The 14,293-nt window shown below is 45.4% G+C and overlaps 1 protein-coding gene across 6 annotated transcripts in view; it reads left to right on the top strand.

Annotated features, from left to right (window-relative positions):
• The window catches only part of WASHC5 (WASH complex subunit 5), a 1,117,936-nt gene that overhangs the window by 536,916 nt on the left and 566,727 nt on the right, over positions 1-14,293 (top strand). For all 6 annotated transcript variants that reach the window (XM_069621617.1, XM_069621614.1, XM_069621616.1 and 3 more), the window contains one exon: positions 11,364-11,476. In XM_069621617.1, coding sequence (XP_069477718.1) covers positions 11,364-11,476 — 113 coding nt within the window. The remainder of the gene's footprint in view (positions 1-11,363; positions 11,477-14,293) is intronic.

The raw sequence follows: 14,293 nt of genomic DNA, 5'->3' as shown, positions 1-14,293 counted from the left end.
CATCACCACTAATCGGAAACCACAGCGCTCACCAACAACGACATGGACCCTGCATCGCAGCACCCTCACCCATTTCAACATGCAACCCGTCACTCCATCATCCACCATTACACGAAAATTGATGCTCGCCAATTTCCACTCAGCAATCAACCATGCAGCTGACATCACGGACCTCTTAACCACACAACTTATATGCCATCTTTATTACTGAGACCTAGATAACATCCACCTCCAGCCCCATTCCAGATGTCCTCACCTGCAGAATTTTAATGTGAAACCATCCAAACAAGATCGGCAGAGGCCTTGCAATCATTCACAAGGCATCATGGCCATGCACCCAACTGGACGTCGCCACCATTGGCTCTTTTGAAAACTATCCTGTGGGGCTTGGGGGGATGAGGGAGCCGGAGGGGCTGCTAAATTCTTGAATGTGTGCTGTGTAATTGCCAAAAAATGCATCTTACAGGACTGGAAGCGTTCTGCCCCTCCTACCTGCCGGAAATGGCTGAACTTATTGACCTGGTCTCGGAACTGCGAGGAGAAATACCTTGGCACCCTCCCGGCACCGTCCCGGCCTAAAATATTTGGACTGCCTTTAATAGTTATCTGAATGGCTTGGACGCCGGCTCCTCGATGGATAATTCAGCGTAATTATTGCTACTGCGTGCCTTGTCACTTGATGCTCTGTAGTGCTGCGATCTCCATGTTATTACTTCTCACTATTCATATGTGCCACTGTATTCTGTTAAATATCCAGATTGTCTTTGTATAGCTGCTCTGATGTGTGTGTATGTCATCTGCCTCTGCCAACAAAAATAAAAGTTAAAAAAAGAAAAACTATCCTGCCACTTCCTGCTCTCCCCCAACCGACACAGACACTTGGTCTCATCTACAGACCACCCAATCCCAACACCTCCTTCATCGAAGCCTTCACAGACTTGGTCATCACTGTGTGTCTCACGCATGGCTGCATCATCTTCCTTGGTGACTTCAACATCCTTGACAACCAAGTCAATTAAGGAAATTATCCACTGTCTACTTGACACACTGAAGCTCACACAGCACATGATCTCACTTGAAAGGCAATATCCTGGACATCATCATCACCACTGCACTGGCCACCCGCCATCACAACTCTTCTATTCCGCTTGACTACTCGGACCATCTGGCAATTGTGAGGGGTCAGAAATGAGAGAAAGTAAACAGTTTAAGATTTTCAACATCTATATCAAAATAAAAGGCTTGGATAAAGGCCTTTCTATCCCTATCCTAAAGAGTTTCCCTGCCTAGCAAACTAAAACTAAAGATCAGGCTGTGTTTTGTCGTCTAAACATACCTCCCGTCCTTGTGGCCAAAATGTATCACAATATAAATGAATAATTAAAGGTGTGTGGTAAATGTTTCTGTTTTGAGTAAGTAAAAATGTGTAAAAATAAAATGGAAAAAAAGAATCCAACAAATAGCCTCGAAATCTGGGGTATGGTTTCCATGCCACAGATTATTTCAGTTAGAATAGCAAGGGTTTTTCTCTCAATCAATCAACCTTTAAGAATAGGTGAAATGGCTCCTTCTCAATGTGTCTTTTAAGAGTAGATCAAATGTCTCCATCTTACAATACTTTGTTCAGGATCCCTCTCCAATATGGATTGATATCTCCTGGCGTACTGTCCTGCCTGATATCTCTTCCCTGAAGTCTTTTCCTTTTACAGGGTCTGGAGGATCTACCTGGTATACTCCGCTGCCAGTATGCCTCCCCTCTGGGTCACACAGATCCCCTGGTATACTCCTGCCAGGTGTCTTTCTCTAGAACAACCAATTGCCTGATGGTCTCCCAAAAGGACTTCTCACAATGTTCTTTTCCTCTTCTGATTCTTGCAGTTCCCCAGGTATACTCCCATGCCAGGTATCTTTTCCCAAAAGGACCACCTGTCTGACGGCCCCTTACACCAGCCCTTCCTACGGTGTTCACAAATGTACCCTCCCCTGTGAGACAGGCATTGCATCAAGAGATGACGCAGACAGATAAAGTAGATTTTGAAAACCTTTATTCTCAATGGTCAGGATGGTAGAAGGCCTAAATTGGCCTAACTCTGAAGTGGGAATGTTCCCTAATGGCAAGAAAACTAAGGGGAGGCTTACGTCTGTCAGTCCAAAACAAAATTCTGCCTGTGTCAAAACCTATGCTTGCCCTCACTTCTACAGAATAATAGGTTGTATGGGATTTGGCCAACTCAAAGTAAAGTTAATGTGACAATAGAGCCTTTCTGCAGGTCTCTTCCCAAAGTTCAAGGCACTCAGGATGATCAGGTTCCACAAGTCCCTCAGGATTCACTTGGCAAAGACAAGTTCGCTTTGCAAAAAGGTCCCTGTACCTTTTCTTGGTAAGTTATTTTCTCCTGGTATCCTTTCTATGAACCCAGAAGCCCTCTGGGTCACACCTCTGGTCTCGTAGGCTCCCCTCGCCCAAGCTTAGACCCTTGTGGTTAACGTTAACCCTGTTCAAGTGGTTCAAGTTTATTTCCTTTAACACAAAATACAATTCACAAAAGTTCCACTTGTTAACATCACAGTTCATTTAGCTTCTTTCGGGACTCAGTTCCCCATTCTGAACCATGTCCTTTTAGCTTTTTCTTTATTAGATCATGCAGCTCTTTGCTTTCAACTGGGGCTCCCCTGGTCTTGGGGCAGTTGTCAGACCGCACGGTCCGCCCATTACAGGTCACGCAACATGGTGCCTTAACCTTAATAGAGTCCTCCTTTCCTTATACTGGCGTCTCTGCCGCCAACCTGGATTCCTGCCTGATGGCCACCCCATTGCTTTTCTAACACTCTTCCTGGGGTCTCTGTGGATAGCCTGTATCAATCTCCTGCCTGGTGGCCACCCCAATGATTTTTCTACACTCTTAGCTTGGTGTCAGTACTTTCCCATCAGTTTTGGAAAATTTGCTCCCACTTCATTTCTCGCACAGCTCCCCCCCGCCCTTTTTAGGATCTGTTTCGTTCACTTTTCATGTCTGTGCACAGCTCCCCTCTTTGCAAACATTTCCTTTCATTGCAGAGTCTTTCGAGAATGTGTAATCATACACGCAATCACTATGCTAATATGTATCCTTGTAATTCCATTCGTCAATTTCACCTGACGCGTCTCCATCCTGACATGCAGATCCCCTGGTATACTCTCCTGCCAGGTATCTTTTCCCCCAAAAAGGATCAACTGTCTGATGGTTTCTTTAGCTAGGACTTCACACAATGTTGCTTTTTCTTTTTAGTGTAATACAGTTGTATCTCTGCACTGTTTATACTACTTTAGCTTCAGGTACTACTTGTTCCACTTCCCCCATATTGACATCTCAAATATGGGGATTGGCTTTCTTCATTAGTATGCTTTTGCTTGTAGCAATGCGTGTTCCAACTATCCCCAAATTGACTTCACAGATAAGGAGACTTGTCAAAGACTTGCATTTCAAATTTTTTTTTGGTCGGTATTCAAATGACTTATTTAATTGTCCAATGCCTGTCTGCATGCCTTGGTGTTCCCAATGCTCAAAGGCAGACTCACCTGTGTCTTCTGGCATCTCAGGACCATTGCATGCTGATGCAGTGACTCTGTGGCTTCTGCAAAGCTTCTCCGTCTTTGCTGACCTGCACTTGGCTCCAGTGTCGGCTTTGCTCTCGTGGGCTGGTGCGACTGCCAGGGCTCTCGCTGGACCGTGCTCCCAACAGCCTTGCTGTGACTGCTGACACTACGGTGGTACCTTCGAAGCAACAGCAGTACCTTTCCTGGTCTCCCTTCTTCCCGGGTAGGTCTGCCTGGAAGCACGTGCTTGTAAGCGCCTGCTTTGCCCAGCAAGGTCCTCTCGTGTTTACTTCTGCTGCGAGTGCCGCTTCCCGCTCCGCTTGCTCTCCTTCTCTCCTGAATGAGAAATCTCCATTTGATTTAAACCTTGTGCTGCTGATATGTTATGATAGCTACACTGTGCATTTAGCTTGATGTTCCTTTCATTCCTCATTAACTCCCTCTTTATCTTCCTTGTCTCAGTACTTTAGTCTTTATGGGACTTGAAGTTCCTAAGTGTTTTGAACTTTTCAAAGCTGTTTTGAATCTTTATAAAAATAAAAGCCATCACAAACAGGAGATGTTGAAGGTTTTTTCATGTAGATATGAGGTGTGAATGGTGATGGATAAGGAGGGGTTTCAAGGTTTTACCACTGAAGGGATCTGTAAAATGACAGTTTGCCTTTAGAAACTACCTCACAAATGACTATGTACCTCTGACGAACATGCAGGCGATTGATCAACACGGCCAAGGCCAACTACTACCAAAACACCATAGCCAAGGCCAACATTGAAAGCGCAACCATTTTCAAAGCCCAAGGCCAACAATAAAAGCAGAACCCTCTTCAAAGCCAGCAAGCACTGCATCAACCCTCTTCCTAACCGATCCATAGCACACCATTGACAAATCCCTTGCCATCAACTCTTCCTTTGTCAACAAGATCAACATGATCTGCCAAGACATAGACACCGATGTCACAACTGACAGCACACTACACATCCCATCTTGCAAATACAAAACTACCTGGACAACTTTCAAGACACTAACTAGGGAAGACGTTGCCGCCACTGTCACCTCAAGGCCACATCATATGCAGACATGTTCCCTGCCTCCGTACTGAAGGCCCTTCTGACTGAAGCACTCCTCCCTTACCTGACAATCGACCCCTCCCTAACTCAAGGCCCCTTCCCCTCGACCCTCAAGAGCAGACAAATTGTTCTTTTTAAGAAGCCAACACTGGACCCTGACAATCTCGGCAACTACCGCCCCATCTTCCCTTCTTAGGTAAGATCCTTGACAACGCAGTAGCCACACAACTCCTCCAACACTGTGAAGCCAATAACCCCCTTCAGTCCTACCTATCTGGCTTTAGACCCAGATGCAGCACAGAATCGGCTACCATCATGGTGATCGATGATGTCCTTAAAATCCTTGATGATGGCCATCCTTGCCTCCTAGTTCTCCTTGACCTCTCAGCAGCATTTGACACAGTAGACCACCAGACTCTCATTAAATCTACAACGCTGCGTGGGGGTTGGGGGGCAGATCAGTGAGGTCATCCTCAGCTGGTTCAAATTCTACCATGCGATTCAGCAACAGTTTGTACGAATGGATTCTTCCAGGTCACCAACTCTACCCATCACCTGCAGAGTCCCACAAGGATCCATCCTGTCCCCTGTGACCTTCAATCTTTCCATTTAACTGCTCTGAACCCTCCTTGCTCCACACAACATACACATTCATCAATACGCAGATGACAGGCAGATCTACCTCAAGATATCCTCCATCAAAGGCTTCCAGAGGATCAAAGCCTGCCTCACATTGATCCAGTCCTGGATGTCCAGTACTAACCTAAAGCTCAACCCCTCCAAGACTGAATTCCTACTGCTGACCAACAACACTGAATACTAACAGCCACACCTGGCTCTTTGCTATGAACCTCGAGGGATTCACACCCCAGTTGGTCACCTGTGCAAAGTTCCTTTGGTTCAACATCAACACACCTCACTTTCAAACATCACATAGCAAGGAAGACTCAAACGGCCGATTACTAACTTACTCTCCTGCAGAAAATCAGCCCTTCAATCCCGAAAACCTCAGAGCCGCTGTCCAAGCCTTGGTCCTCTCCCACCTGGATGGTGGCAATGCCCTTTTGGAAGGACATATGGTGACTACCTTGGCACCCCTGAAACGTGTCCTACATGCTGCAGCAAGACTCATTAGACTCAGCAAATTCGAGCACATCACTCCGATCATCATCGAACTGCACTGGCTCCCACGGAAAGTCTGTATCGTCTTTAAATCCTGTTGCATCATCTACAAAGCTATCATCCTGAAGTCCCCAAGCTACTTCACTAAGAATCTCTGCATCTTCGGAGGCCTGCAACCCACCAGAAGTAAGGAAATAAGCCAACATGAATTACATTGGTGCAGGAATGAAAGAACCAGAAGACAGGTCTTCTCTGTCTGCGTGCCAAGACTTTTGAACCTTCTCCTCTTCAACATCAGACTTGTCCCATCACTTCTATGGTTCAGGAAAGAGTTTGAGATGTTCCTCTTCAAGAAATGTCTCCTCCTTAAAACCTAGGTCCACACATCCTGCGCTCCCCACCCTACCTGAGACTCTGTAATCTGCTAACCACTGTCTCCCCTCATCCCCTGGTTGCTGGTAGAGCCATTGCTTCCAATTGCCCACTCTCGCCCTCCCATGTTGGCTCACTGCTCCTTCTTTCTCTGCTTCCCTCACTGTCTTATTCCCCCTATAATTGTAAAGCACTCTGTTGCTTCCTGAAGCGGGGTCTGCACTCTATGAATATCTTAATAGTGGTTAGGTGGGGGTAGTAGAGTGGAGTTGGGAGTAGTAGTGCTTAGGGAGGAGTAGTGGTGTGGAGGAGAGAGTAATGGTGTGGAGGAGGGAGTAGCAGCGTGGAGGAGGAGTAATAGTGTAGAGGAAGGAATAGTAGAGCAATGGAGGGACTAGTAGTGTGAAGAGGGGAGTAGTGGAAGAGGGAGCAACATCAAAGGGTTAATACAAGGCCTAGGAGGAGTGAGCTTATTGATGGGACAGAGGATTGCTGGGAGGTGTTGAGGGTGAGTGTAGAAGAAGAGAGTAGGGCAGGGAGAGAGGAGTGAGTGTGTTAGATGAAGCCTGAATAAAACCGGGTGTTTGTAATGCACCATCCCACATCCCATTAGAACACTAAACGCTGGATATAGCAGGGGCCTGTAACCTGTGGCTCTCCAGATGTTTTTTACTACAACTCCCGTGATCCCTTACCATTGACTATGCTGGCTTGGGTTCCCTGGTTTAGGGAGAGTTAGGAAGTCCCTGAAGGAGTTTAGTGAGGGTAACCTGTTTGGCTTTTAGCCCTCCAACTATTTAATGGCATGAGGCAAATCCTAAGGTAGTCAAACTCCTGGACAATGTCCATAGTGCTACCTACTCTAGCATCAGGCTATGCCTCAAAGTGAGGTAAATAATACAAACCATTATTTTACTTTTAGACTCATTGATCTCCTATCCCTCTTTTCACAGTATGTCTCAAAACGTCTGATCAGTTTCGAACATCACAACTTTTTACTTGGTGAGATGACTGCATCATCTGCTAATAAAAGGACAGACGTTAACGGTGCCCATCCTTGGAGGGTATCCCTACAAAATATCCCCACCAAAAATATCACCATACATATGGCCGTTTGTCTCGCCATAGGCAATATTTTTGTGGAGGATATTTTGTGGGAGCGGGGGTGTCCACCGCAGGGTCCATGCGTCAATATTGCTGCAAAAATATGGCAATATTTTTGTATCGCAATATTTTTGCGGGGATATTAACACATGGAATCTCCTTGGAGGGTCTTTTCTGCAATTTTCCGGCCACGGATACATGTCATTGATGAAGAGGTTTTAAAGGTGGCTAGCGGGCCATGCTGTGAAGTAGCCTGACCCCAGACCTTTAATTGATGCACTTTGTGCCACCCAACCCTGCTGTTAAACGTTGATTCTGGTGTCAGAATCGTTCAAGGGTGTAGCAATAGCAGTTTCCACCTGGAGAGGCTTTGGGACGTGGAGCTTTCTAGCGTTGATTCCCGAAGTGAGGTGCACCTAGATGGCACCCGCCACATAACGGAATGCTGTGCCCAGCCCGGAAGACTGAAGGAGACTTAGCTGGTGAGCACGCTGACGAGGCGTGACTGCACCTGTGTATGCAGTGTTGGAGATTGGCTGATGTGACAGTGATACCGCTGAGAGAGGAAGTCTGAGGAAAGCGATCAGTGGGAATGTGAGAGCTGGGATCCCTGTTGCTGTCTGATGGGATCGGCTCGACCCGGAAGCTGGGGGCTGGTCGAGACCGCCGAGCACGGAGGTGAGACGGAGGACGGTGAGGGGCAATACAACTCATGGGAACGGAGCGATGCAGGCTGATTCTGGGAGGTGCAGGGAGAGAGCCCAGGAAGAGGGCTGTATTGGCGCCATGGGACATTGTGCCCTAGAGAGTGGCAAACTGCAACATAAAGAGAACTGGCAGTGTGGAAGGAGAACATGGTGAGTACAAGCCTCCCTCAAATGAAGGGAAGGAGACAGAGAACCGGCAGCATACAGGAAGCAGGGAGCAGACCGGTTCACTGGCGGACCTGGCAGGAACACCTAGTAGGCAACAGGGCTGTAAGGAGAAGCTGGGGACCCCTGGATGCAGAAATAGGAAGGAGCGAGGTAGTGTGCTGGGTGCCCCAGGTTGGCAGGAGGACAACACTAGGAAGGTCTTTCTTGCTATTGCATTCACTGACCCGGGATTTTCTATGGGGCGGGAAGAGGAAGAGAATCACATTACGTACTTTGCAGAGGGATTATGGCAGCAGCGGAATTAGGGTACCCCACTTTGAGTTATAATGTTTGGTGGGGCAACTGCAGTTTGTTGTTAATTGGCTGGAGGATGTGGTTTTGCAGGATACCTTTTCTACTGCAACCATTATTGGGGCAATATTTTTTAAAAGATGTGCTTTGGATAAGGTGGGCCGCACTCCCGCAACCCTCTGAACTTCTGACGCTAGGCAGGGAACTGTGGCGCAGATCCTGGAAAATCCTGGGAACCACCCGACCCTTACTCCCTGCGAGTACCTCTGGCCTGGATACTTAGGGAGCAGATGGATATCATTGAACAGTTTAGGAAATATTGGGAGAATGGGATAGCAGTAGTGCGGGACCTGCTACAGGACAGCAAGATGTTAGACTTCCCAACCCTCATTAGAGAATTCGGCATACATAGGGAGCAGTTTTTATTGTATTTAGGCATGTTTAGGGGGATAGAAGGGAGATGGCTGGACTTTCGAGAGGGCATCAATGCTAACCTGTTATAGACACTATGCACAATGTGTCAGAAGGGAGCCACATGGTCTCCAGGTTGTATGACCAGTTCCTGGGCAGCCTCAATGAAATGGTGCTGACAGAACGTGAGATAGGAAGACTTGGAGTTTTTACCGGCAAGGAATGAAACGGTCTTGTCATATACCAAGGATGTCTCTAGGAATTCTCGGTTCAAGCTCAGCCAATTATGTCAAGCATAGGGCATATCGACTCAGCCGCCCTACAGGTTGTCACGATTTGGTGGAAAGGGTGCCTTGACCTGCCCAAGGTGTGCACATGAAGGTGTGGATATAATGCATATGTTCTGGACCTGTCCAATGGTCAGGAGGTTTTGGCAAGGAGTGGCGGAGAAATCTGCCAGAGGAGGAATCCAAATGCACTCGTTGCCCTCGGAGGTCTGTTTGTTGGGAATGTTCCCTAGGGGCAGGAAACGTACCAGGCATTTCTCCAGAATGAAAAATCTGATTTGCGTGGTTTATAGTGATATTATCGAATTACATTATGTCGAAAGTCATGATGTCGGAAAACAAAGTCAAACAAAATGTTTCGAATGTTTATTTTTTTGTTTTTTTTGTTCGAAATTGGGGGGGGTTCCCCCCCCCAAACACCCTTTTTTGTAGTTTTTTTTGTTGTTGTTTTACCCCTTGTGGAACCCAAAATAAAACATTTGGAAAAAAAATTCCACTTTTTTTTTCGACATAATGTTTTTGACTTTTTCACTGCACACCGATTTGCGTATTGGCAAAGCGTAGAATCGCTATGGCCTGGAAATCAGCGGAGGGACCCAGGATTGAGGCATGGTGGGTGGACTTAAAACACTGGTCACTGGCTGAGACTACTGTATGGTATAGGGCGCTGCGACAAGGGATGGGCGAGGGGAACATGGAGGTGAAGGCTTGGAATGACCTGGCACAGACCATGTTTTCCCCCAATGAGGGGGAACTCATTTGGATATATGGGTCTGGGAGGAGAAGGGGTAGGAGCCGACCTGAGTCTATTGAAAATGCGCAATTCCAATGGGGATTTGAGGAGGTGGGATGATTGAGGGAGGGAGCGCTTGTTTTTTTTGTGGTTGAGTCCAGCGGAGGAGAGGGTACAGAGGCGGTTTGTGTAGCGTTTTGGAAATGTGTTCCCAAGTGGCTATATCGACACAGTAGAAACGTCTGTTTTGCATGTTAATAAGTGAAACAAAAAAACTGTTTTAAAAAAATGAAACAAAAGGTTTAAAAGTTTTGGCCCAAGGCACACTTTACCCACTTTTTGATGGCAAAATCTCCTGTGAGCGCACCCCCACAGCCAAACATCACATGACCTCCAGCAATTTTATGGAGGGGCAAATTGCTGATCTTCCCTTAGGGTTCATACCCTCTGACTCCAGCGCTTTCTACAGAATCTTCCTGTCTACTGAGTTGGAAGCATACCTCGGGTCTGCAAAGCCCAAATGCAGCTTACCCTTGTACAAATCAACATATTTTGCCTTCGAAACAGTAACCTGAGACCTTGTTCCACTGTTCTGGCCGTTCCATCTCCGGAAATGATTTAATACACCATGCCTCTTATGTTCATGTCAGTAGTTTATTAAGCAGATTTTAAATCTACTGGCTGTTTCCTGCGTGACATATCATACTTTAAAGGTCAATATCAGTCTGTAATTCATAGTGTCACTTCTGTCCCCCTTCTTAAATATCGGAATTCCAACTGATCACTTACAGGAAGGGAGCGTAGGTCCCTGTGACTTATTAATGGTCATTGGAGAGGCTAAGCGTATCGAATGGAATGAGAGGTATGCGCGGTATATGATCAGTATCCAAGTTCCATCGATCACACACAGGCCTCTGTGATGTGTCTTTGTAGAATCTTAATTGTCAACCTTGTTCCATTGGAGAGTCCCTGTAAAGGAATAAGATTGCGTGGTAGCATAATTACAGCACCTACTTTCAGTTTTGGCTCATGAGGAGGCATTCCTCCTACAGTTTTTCCCTCTTTAGAGACTGAAACGTTGAGCCAGTAATTAAGTGTTCATTGATCCTGGAACCGCTGTGCCCCGTGTGAAGAGAAGTGGGGGTGGAAAGAAGTAGCTTCTGAATGTTTGCGATAGTCCAAGAATCATGCTCATTCTGTTTGTTGCAATGATAGCTGTTGTTGAAGTGAGTGCACTTTGCGATTTGGACACTAGAGGGCAACCTAACCCTGATGACTTGCATTCTTATGTTGAAAGGGTTGTTGTTGAAGTGGGTGCACTTCACCATTTGGAGAGGGCAACCTAACACTGATCAATTGCATCAGTTGACGGCCGACATACCCAAGCGTTTTATATATGTATTGAGAGATTACACTGTAATGCCCAGTTTCTTCCTTTGTGTTCATATCAATAAGTACATTTTGGGTTATGTAATAGATTTTTCAAATTATTTTTCTTTTTTTAATTTTCATTCCACATTCAGAAAACCTTCAAGCCTGGTTCAGAGAGATCTCAAAACAAATCCTGTCTCTGAATTACGATGATTCCACTGCAGCGGGTAGAAAAACTGTGCAGCTTATTCAAGCATTGGAAGAGGTATGCAGATATAGGTTTAACATTCCATTCTTTGCATTCCAATTGTTGCTGGGGCTGGTTAAACGTGCATCTTACTGAATAATAAATCTTCTCGAGTATAGGACCCAATTATAATTTTGCAGGACTTCACAAGTAGTGTGACCTCCAATGCCTTGGGGCTTCAAATTCCTTAAGAATGTACATGCAGTGGAACCTGTCTTTGTTATGAAAGTGTTTGTGTTGGTTAATGTATCTAACTTTTTGGGCAAATTTTTATATTGTTTTCTGTCAAGTAAACCTACCTTTGTCATACAGTGAAAGAACCTAATTCTGGGCTGATGTTGCATGTTGAGTGTTAGCAAAAGGAACAACAAAATGTGAATACTAACCTGACTCTGTGAGTCCCCTAAAGAATTCTAGATTCCTTTTTTTATCTTTATTTTTCTGTTAGAAGGTCTTTAACAGTAGTACCTCTGTAGTTGCAACTCCTTTTTAGTATGCTACCCTTCGTAGCCCATGTGGCTACCAGCACATGAGTGCTCCTTGAGCACCCCATTTTGTCTCCAAGTGAGCTCTCAACTAGAAAGTGTGTTGGGAAGTAGGGTAGTGACAGCTATGCGTTTTTGGCTACACCATATTTTATTATGTTAATAGCTTAATACCAATATATGTTGACCATTTGGGTACACAGGCATTTACCTCTGCTTTTTTGTTTTCGTGTCTTTTTTGATGTACCACGAAGAATGACTAAAAGGCTGTTCTTCTAACAGAGGCTTTGAACAGAGCTTACTACCAATGCAAACTTAGTGTGAATGGATTCCAGTTTAGACTGGATGAGTGCTCCCAATCATCTCGCGCCACATTGTTGTCGATGAGTGTATGCAGTATGGCTGCCAAAACCTTAAATGATGCATGGTTGTGGATCGTTGGCTTACGCCTGCCCCTCTGTGGCTGTTACAAGGGAAACCCTGGGTTATTTGAGAGATTTGTTTATCTAACCCTACCTGGAAGACTGCTGAAAAGATGCCCCATCCTGATGATCCGGATTCTGCTGTGCTAACTGGGCTCTGTCCTTTTGTGGCTGTCTCTCCAAAGTGAAACGTTCTTTCTACAAGTTCTTCTTATTTTGTCTGCTGTTGCATGATGTAAACCCCATGCCTGCTGTGGTGGTGATGTCCTAGAAGCCTTACTGTCCTCGTAGTATTCGCTGGGCCAATGGCGGGAGCACCTCTCCTGCCTATGTGGTATAGTGGCATTTATTTCATTTTGACCTCCGACTCTGCTCATACTGCCGAAGACCCCAACCGACATCTAGCTAGACTAAATCCAGACTTTGAAACTCACCTATGCACCTGTGCTTGCTTGGCCATTCTGGCACCGTCAATGCCTTGACTCACTATGTCACTATTCCTGTACTCCACTGTCCCCCATTCTGTACGGCTCCAGATGCAGAGTCTCTTCTATCCCCTGTGGCCATGATGCCCTTTCTTTTGTGGGCTTGAATCCCACTCTGCAGCAATTCTTCTCTGGGCCTCTCATGGTGGAACTTGGATCCTGAACTCTTCTTCTATATTTCCCCAGACATATGGACTGTAAGTAACATATGCTTACGTTTTACTCATAACTGCTAGAGAACCATTTGGTTTGTCTCTTTTAAAAATATGAGCATACTTTCTGGCATATAATACTGTCACACCATAGATGCAGTGCCGTCCCCATGTCTTAAACGTAGTGCCTGCTAAAGGGGAGCGTATCAGGGAAATCCTATGAAATCGAGCAAGAGTGAAGTACCATCGGAAACAAGTTTTTTGGGCTTTCTACTGCACTTAGGTGGAAAGATACGATTTAGGCTAGTTGTCCTAAATGCTGACCCAGGAAGTAAGATCAATATCTACACCGAGTGTCTGCCCACACTTGTATGAATGAGTGGGGGAACCACATAAAACTGTGTCCTGAAAGTTAGGTGTGCGTTAGGACAGTTTTTCTGAAGTTTAGTAAAACCATTTCACTGAGGCGGTACAAGACTCCACTCTTAGTATAAGGCTGTAGACAGAGCAGCCAAGCTTATCTTAGAAGGGAGAGAGGGCTGTAGAATCAATGCAATGAAATTGTAATACAAATGGTCCAAAGAAACACTGAAACACTATGTATTGTAAAAAAATAAATGGTGTTTTTAAATACAAGAAGTCCCAGATAAATCTTGGGGGAAATAAGTACTATCACAGATCATCTCAACACATCATAGATGCTTGAAGGTACACAGACCAAAGCATATAACCTAATTTGGAACACCTAGCAGGAGTTCCCTGGGAAGTCAAACCAATAGTTACTTTTTAGATTACTTTCAGTAATATAAGGGTAGTAGAGCCTAGCAGTTGTACTGTGATGCTCAGCAAGGAATCACTTAGTAACCCAACCGGACAATATACTGTGTGTGAATAGTGGAACGCTTATTCTAGGAACAGTAAAACACCAATAACTCTGATTCAGGATAAGTTATTCTAGGAGAGTTGGAACTTGGGGTTTAATATTAAATTACAGTTGCTTTTCAGTCCACAGACTAAGGAATGCAATAACTCTAACTTATTTTAGGATAAGTTATGCTCAATTGAAGTAAAACCTATACACTTTTTACAGGAGCTGTCAGTATCTTAAAGGCAGGTATACACGGAAGACTGTTTTTGTGCCTGTCTGAAACAGACCAGGAAAAGCAAACCCCAGTGTTACACTTTATGAATGACTCAGTTATTCTAGGTAGGTAAAACCTATTCTGGACAGGCTAACAGCAAGTCGGGTGAAGCAAGACCCAGTTGGCAGACGCTCATACATTTATCCTAA

Source organism: Ambystoma mexicanum, chromosome 5q (genome assembly GCF_040938575.1).
Source record: "Ambystoma mexicanum isolate Mex_15411 chromosome 5q, UKY_AmexF1_1, whole genome shotgun sequence".
Classification (NCBI taxonomy): domain Eukaryota; kingdom Metazoa; phylum Chordata; class Amphibia; order Caudata; family Ambystomatidae; genus Ambystoma; species Ambystoma mexicanum.
The sequence above is the reverse complement of the archived record's forward strand: the minus strand, read 5'-3'. Positions and strand labels throughout refer to the sequence as shown.